The sequence below is a fragment of the Erythrolamprus reginae genome, chromosome 3, assembly GCF_031021105.1.
Source record: "Erythrolamprus reginae isolate rEryReg1 chromosome 3, rEryReg1.hap1, whole genome shotgun sequence".
NCBI classification, from domain to species: domain Eukaryota; kingdom Metazoa; phylum Chordata; class Lepidosauria; order Squamata; family Dipsadidae; genus Erythrolamprus; species Erythrolamprus reginae.
This window is the reverse complement of record NC_091952.1, coordinates 35,053,245-35,060,580: the sequence shown is the minus strand read 5'-3', so window position 1 is coordinate 35,060,580 and position 7,336 is coordinate 35,053,245. Positions and strand designations below refer to the sequence as shown.

At 43.7% G+C, this 7,336-nt stretch overlaps 1 protein-coding gene across 1 annotated transcript; it reads right to left on the bottom strand.

Annotated features, from left to right (window-relative positions):
* Positions 1-364: 364 nt before the first annotated feature.
* SLC32A1 (solute carrier family 32 member 1) lies at positions 365-6,706 on the bottom strand. Its single transcript, XM_070748818.1, has 3 exons — positions 6,619-6,706; positions 4,702-5,566; positions 365-2,477 (listed from the first exon to the last, which is right to left on the bottom strand). The coding sequence occupies exons 2-3, from the start codon at positions 5,077-5,079 to the stop codon at positions 1,290-1,292; spliced, it is 1,566 nt and encodes a 521-aa protein (XP_070604919.1). The 5' UTR covers positions 5,080-5,566; positions 6,619-6,706; the 3' UTR covers positions 365-1,289.
* Between the last annotated feature and the right edge of the window lie 630 nt (positions 6,707-7,336).

Below are 7,336 nucleotides of genomic sequence, written 5' to 3'. Positions count from 1 at the left end.
ATGCACCCCTCATGAGATTTCATTTCTGCGCATGCGCAGGAAGCAACAAATACCCAAAATTAAAGAAAAAAGATGGCGGTGCCTGAAAGACTGGCAGCGGAGCAGTCATGCACAAATTTCACAATCTGGCAGCCACTACTGGTGCATAGTCACCTGCCGCACCAGTAGCAACCCATCACTGATGTACACCATGTTTCTTGTGCCTGCAAAGATATCTGCTGACTTACCCTGTGATGGTACAAAAAAGAAAGACATGCTGAGTTTCAATGGAGCTTGATTTGACATAAATATCTATAGGAGAGGGGATGCTTTGAGGGTAGGATAAAGGCATTCCTAGAACAAACCATACCAGCCGTAATTCTTATGGTTTCTCTTTATTGTTTGATATATTGATGAATCACATTCTATGTTAAAGATAAATTTTCTGATATACATTTTGTCATTGTATTTACCACAATTACATCACACATACATTTGAAACAGCTCCACAAACCTGGTAGTTGCACAGAAATGTTTTCTTGTATATGATTTATTCTTATCCGTAATAGCTGTCAAATCCAACAATTTTATTCTTTTTTTTTTTAAAGAATAGGAATAAAAGTAACTCAATCCTCAATTAACTGACACCAAGTCTCTGATCTCAGCTGCAGGTCAGCGACAGGTCTTTACTCAAAATGGGACATGCTGGTACTGGATATGAGCTGATATGGAAGTGTTAAAAGCAGTTCTTATGGATTATTTTAATATACAGCTGTAAACGTTACAGTTTGCAAGGCTCAGGGATGGTCACCAGAGCCATCTCAACTTGCTCCTCACACAAATCATAGCATCAAGCCATACATGTACTCCAGTGATCCAGCATAACAATCCCAAGCAACTGGATGGACATTTATATTATTTTGAAACAATACTGAGTTGCATAAAAACCTGCAAAAATATTACCATGGAATCCCTCCCTATTTCCGAACAGAGGATTTTACTCTCTTGATTAAAGATTAAATGTATGTAGATTATGAAGTGGAGAAGGCAGGGAAATATTCCAAATACTTTTTTTTCCTCTGATAATATCTAAATAATACAAAATATATAGGGTTTCTTTGTTTATTTAAAAAATCTGTTGGGTAAGTCTCCGATCTGGAAATTGGCTTATGTTTGTTGAGTGTAACTTCACTAAAATAACAACATTTCTCTTTTATGGGGATGCATAATCTTTTGGCTATGTAAGTGGTCTGTGTTGGTGGGGGATGGGGGTTTCTCCTCTCTCCAGTGCAACCAATCTCGCCCATCTTTTAATCTTCTGTATTGGTACTATAAGCTTCAATGAGGCCTTCTAAAGAGTGAATGAAGCCGGACACGCTGCATATACCGCCTATTACAAAAATGGCCACATCAAAGAAGACATGGTGCCACAGGAGCTTCCTCCATAATAGCTTCAGGTGGAAAAGGCTGGGAAGGAGGAAACAGAGGCCTGCCCCTGTGAGGCTTCCGGTTAGGCCCATCAGGAGGGCAAAATGTGGGACATAAATGGCCATCAGCAAGGTGAACACCACCAGAGCACACCTAAGGGTAAGTCCCCAGGCTTTCAGCCTCCCGTCACCCCCATAGCAATTAGGAAACCAAGCCCTGGCCCCTTCTTGGAAGAGGGATCGCTCCAGGACCTCCACGGCTGCAAAGAAAGGCAAAGGATAGGAGAGCAAAGCCTTGGCTACCAAGAAAATGTTAACGACAGCTCTAATGGTGGATGGCAAGTTGTCTGTGATGACTTCTTTTGTATCGTCAGCCCAAGTCAGGTAGGCTACCAAGGCAAAGAGACCTTTCAGGATACAGGCGGCAATGTGAGTCCAGTTCATCATGCAATGGAACTCCTTGGGACTCTGCATGTTCCCTTCCAAGGAAGGCAGAAAGATCTGAGAGGTGTAGCTGAAGACAATGATGCCAATTGAGATGGGGAACTTCTTCACGTCAATGTAAAACTTGACTTTATCCCACGCCCAGTCTCGGGCTCTGGAGAGGCAGTAGGCAATCACTAAAATGTTGATGACAAAATGAGCCAAGGTGCAGAGTAAACTGAATTTGGAAACAGCTTTGAGGTTCTTCAAGAAAGCACAAGGCAGGAGCGCTGCTGTCGCAATGATGGACCATGATTTCTGGGACACTGCCAAATTTGGGAAGCTGTTGTACATCAGGTTACCACTGACCACTACATAGAGGATGCAGGTCATGACCAGTTCTATGATCTGGGCCACATTTACAATCCTGCCCCCGAGACTGGGAAACCTAGGAGTGCAGCAAGCATTTGCAATATCCACATAGGAGTCTCTCACCCTAACTATCTCCCCGTCTTCGTTCTCTTCATAGAGACAGGCAATGAGGATTTTCCCAGTGTAGCAGCAAACGACTGCTGCAAAAATGATTAAAAAGAGTCCTAGGTATCCACCATGAAGGATAGCATAGGGCAGGCCAAGAACAAACATCCCCTAGAAAGACAAAAAAATGGATATTGTATTGCTCAGATTTATTTGCAAGGGAACATTTACTCTCCCAGAAAATACACAAATGGAGATAGTAAGTACTCGCTTTTTTTATTATTCCATGCTAAAATGAAAACATTTAAAAAGAGGGGGAAGAATGGACTTCATTTTTCTGCACAGATATGTTCTTAAAAATATTACTTCCATAAATTCTCATGCAGCTAGTAAAAAAAGATAACAGGATAAAAGATAACCTTCTCTCCTTGAAAAAATTGGTTTGGTTTTCTTTAAAAGAAAAAAAAAGAATTTAAACCTCAAATGAATACCTACCTCATTTTAAAACTACAAAACATTTTACATTTTACCTTCCTGAGGGCATCCAGGGCAATTTTAAAATAAATAAATAAAATCATCATAATAAAGCCAGTACTTCTTAAAACTGTGAATGCAAAAATTAAAACACTTTTTTTAAAAAAAGCAAGATAACACACAAAGAGTTTGGTCCTAGATCGTCCTACAAATGCTTGAGAAAACAGGCATCTGTTCAATAGCTTTGTAAAAAAAAATAGTACGCTATAGCAGTCAAGTACATTTCCTTGTGTAATATATGTCTTTGACTGGATAACAATCATGCAAAACAATAATTGTAAACTCACTAAAATTATTTTGACTTATTTTTGGTTGTAATGACTCTGATTCAGATGTAAAAATGCAGTGTGATCATCAGATTGCTATTAAATCAAACTGTACATGCCACTACTGTTCATGGGAATAGAAGCCATTTTTCTCATCTAAAAATAATTCACTTAAAAAGATTAACACTGAATACATAGACTAAATTGTTTTGTAAAGTAATCATATACAAGTCTACAAAGAAATAATTGTTTCCTGGTTGCTTATTTGTACCCTATGACAATCATTAAGTGTTGCACCTCATGATTCTTGACAAATGTATCTTTTCTGTTATGTACACTGAGAGAATATACACCAAAGACAAATTCCTTGGGTGTCCATTCACACTTGGCCAATAAAGATATTCTATTCTATTTTGTAGTTCTCACTGAGTTCACTACAGCTCATTTCCAAATAAATAGGGACAGAATTTCAAATTATATACCCTTTGCTACACAAAGGCTATTTTTGCAGAAAATTAGAAGTTTATCATTTAAGACAGCTGGAAATGCCATCAAAAAGATTAATTCGTGAAAATAAGATTGACTTATGTTTTTTTGCTTGTTTAATTTAGATATTAATCAGTAAACAATAGTTTGGGTGGAGAGAACAACAGAAATATTACAGAAATTTGCTTTCAGATCTTCACTATTGAATAAAATTGATTTCAACTATAGAAATGCTACTGATTTTCCTGAAAGTTCGTTTCCTGATTAGTACTATTTCAGACCTAAACAGTATTGGATTGAAAGTGGAAAGGAGCAAATTTTTTCTAAGTGAAATTTTGTTCTGGTGCATGTTATTGCTGTATGTAGACAGTACCAACAAATTGTAAAATAATTCTTATTATACAATCAGGTTTTGTAGATTATGCCCCCATGTTCTGTATTTACAATATAAATCAATGCTGGGGAGGGGGGAGAGATCATTTTACTCTTTCCAAATTTTCCAAATGCCCAAGGGAAAAATAAAATCAAACATCTAAGGGAGAATGACCGTCCCATTTGGACCATATGCTGCTTTGAGCATATTCAAACAAAATCGGGCATACGTCTATAGATGAAACTGGCAGGATTAGACTGCAAATTTAGAATGCACAATGCAACCACAATTTTTTTTAAAAAAAAAAATTGCCATCCCATCCTCATTAACACAGATCGTAATTGCCACAATAGAGAGAAGGCTAGCTGGATTTGGGGGAGGAGACAAAGATGGGGGTAGGGAGGAAGTGCAACAACACCAAGAACGTGTTGATTCGTGTTCTTAACGTGAACCAGAAAGTGATTTTTTTACTTTTCTGGAACGTGCAGTTACTTGAAAATGGGTAGACAGCCATTTACATCGTTAGGCAGTGGATTGGCTAAAGATGTCCCTCTGGGGACAGCTTCTGCTTCTGTCATGCTATGAGCCAAGGTGGGGAATATCAAGAATCCCACTCTAGATGGGTGAACCCCTACAGTCCCTCAAATAATGTGGATCCACTGGAAACCAAGGCCAAAGGAAAGTCCCCATTAAACCCAGGATTTCACCCAACGGGAAAGGGAGCCCTGAAGGTTACCTGGATGGCGTTGGTGACATTCCAGCCGGCTTCCCAAGCGGTGATCCTGGGCTTCCCTTGAGTGGACAGCTCGGAGCACACGCCGTCGTCCTTGGAGGCGGACGGAGGCAGGGGTCCCGTGCCGTCCCTCTGGTAGTGAGTATCTCCTTCCAAGGGCGGCTCCCCTCCTTCCTCGCTGCCCTCGGATTTCAGGATGTCCATCTGCAGCCCCTGCCGGTGCTCGTAGTCCAGGTCATCGCAGTGGACGAAGCCCACCGCTTCTTCGTCGGTGGCCGCCTGGAAGCCCATGCGGGCGAACATGCCGCTGACCTTCGCCTGGGACTTGTTGGAAACCGAAGTGGCCACATTGGAGAGCTTGCTGCGAAGGAGCGTCGCCATGATGGTGCTGCGCCCGGGCTGCCTGGCGCGTACGTGACTGCGGGGGTCGGGGGGACCGACCAAAACGCTCGGGAAGCGGCTAACGGGCGGAGAGGTGGACAGGGGCCGAAATCGACAAAGCTACTGTAATGTCCAGAGCCGCTTGGCACGCCAGTCCCCCCGTTGAAGGCGAGCCTTTAGAAGGGCGCTATCTCCACTCTCGCCTGGAACTGGACCTTCGCCTCTGCAGGGTCGCTTGGACCATGACCTCGGCACCTGCAGGGGCAGCTCTCGCCTTTTGCCTGGGGCATAGGCTCTTCCAGAGGGCGCGACAGGTGCGGTGGAATGGGCTCAAATGCCCACCTGGCCACCGGCAGCTTAAGCTCCTCCGCCCCGACGTTCCTTCCACCTTCACTCCGGTTTCTCCCCTTTTCGTAGTCGAGAGGCGGACGGGTTGTCTCTCTCTCTCTCCAGCCTCGGCGGCGGTGCCAATGCAATGCAGAGGAACCTGGAGGGGAGGGGAGGGGAAGCGAGAAAGGGGGGGAGAGACGAGCGTCGGTCACCAGATTGCCACGCAAGTCTTCTGCTTGCGCGCGGCACGTCTCTGTCCCCACGCGTCCAACTGGCAGAAGGAAAGGGGAGGGGATGGGAAATGGGATGCGGGGTGGGGTGGGAGGAAGGGAGCCCGAGGAAAGGTTTGCTGCATTTCTGGGGGAGGTCCCCACCAAAAGCTACTTCTCCCCTCCCCTCCCTCCCCCAAGAGCAACACCCACGCCTGAGACAAACTGCAGAGGGGAAAGGGAGGGGGGCACCAGTTGGCATCTTCACGCATCTCTTCCTCTCCAGGCACGGTTTGCAGAACCTAAGCCAAGCCCAGCTTGGGTATCAAAATCTTCTCCCCTATGCCATCCGCAATTCTCCCCTATCAACGACCGCCTTGCACGGGCACGTCCTTTTTCTCGCCCAGCCGCACCTCTGTATTCATTGGATTCAAATCTCTTAAGAATTGTGCCTCTATTGGGGTGGGGGAGAGGCATAGATATTATTAGCCTGCCCGGGGATGAACAGAAAAGTGCAGAGGGGAATGGTGCCAGCAAGACAGGCCTATAAAAATGGCGATCTTCTAATGGACTCCTTGAATTATCCGTTAGCAGAGACAGGTAGGGTGAAAGCTCAGTAAGTTTAGGGTAGCTCCAAATCCGAAGGAGCCCGGAAGCACCGTTTCAGACAATAATTCATTTTATCAAAAGCTTTAAATGAAATATACTGCTCAAAAAAATAAAGGGAAACACTCAAATGACACATTCTAGATCTGCATGAATGAAATATTCTTACTGAACACTTTGTTCTGTACAAAGTTGAGTGTGCACAACAGCATGTGAAATTGATTGTCAATCAGTGTTGCTTCCTAAGTGGACAGTTAGATTCCACAGAAGTTTGATTGACTTGGAGTTATTTTGCGTTGTTTAAGTGTTCCCTTTATTTTTTTGAGCAGTGTATTTTTTTGAGCAGCCTCGCCTGAAAATTTTGTTTCCAGACCTCTGATTTTTTGCTACCTACCAAGCAGAGTAGTACTACAGCAGATCTGTCCGGTTTTAAGGGACAATAAACTGGGGTGCGTTGGTTTTCGCTTCGAATTCTGTTTAGAATATACGGCTGAGCGTATATTCTACGTACTGAATATCTTCCTGGCTTGTCTTTAGAATTTACGTAGGGCGTTATCAAACGTCTTTACTACCTGAGAGTAGGTAGTACTAACCGTCAAGCCCTGCGAAGCGATGTATAAATCTAAATGCTATTGTGGTTTAATAGTGTCATATTTGGGAGGGGGGAGACTCTCTCAATTTTAGCCAAGCTTTAAAAGCGAGCGCACCTGGCTCGATAAAATACTGCAGCAAGATATTATGGGATGTTGCGGCTGCGTGGGCGGAGATGAGAAGGCGGGGGGGACGACGACAGGCAGGTGTTGCGAAATTGAAATTGAAAGCACCTTCGGGCCCTGTCAGCCAACTCGGGGCTCGTTTGATTGGTTGCTTTGTCCTTCTTCCCAAATCACTCCCTCTTTTATTCACGGGGAATTAAATCTTCCTTTAAACTAGGGTCGCGCCCTCCTCCTCCTCCTCCTATTCTGACGATGCTTTTCTCGAAATATTGAAACATGTTTGTTTTTCGAAATCTGGTTCGGTTTTAAGAGAACAGGTTTTTGGTTTGGGCGTTTGGAAAAGAAAAGGAAGGCCAAGGAAGAAAAGAAAGCACCGCTCGTCACATTTCTCCCGAT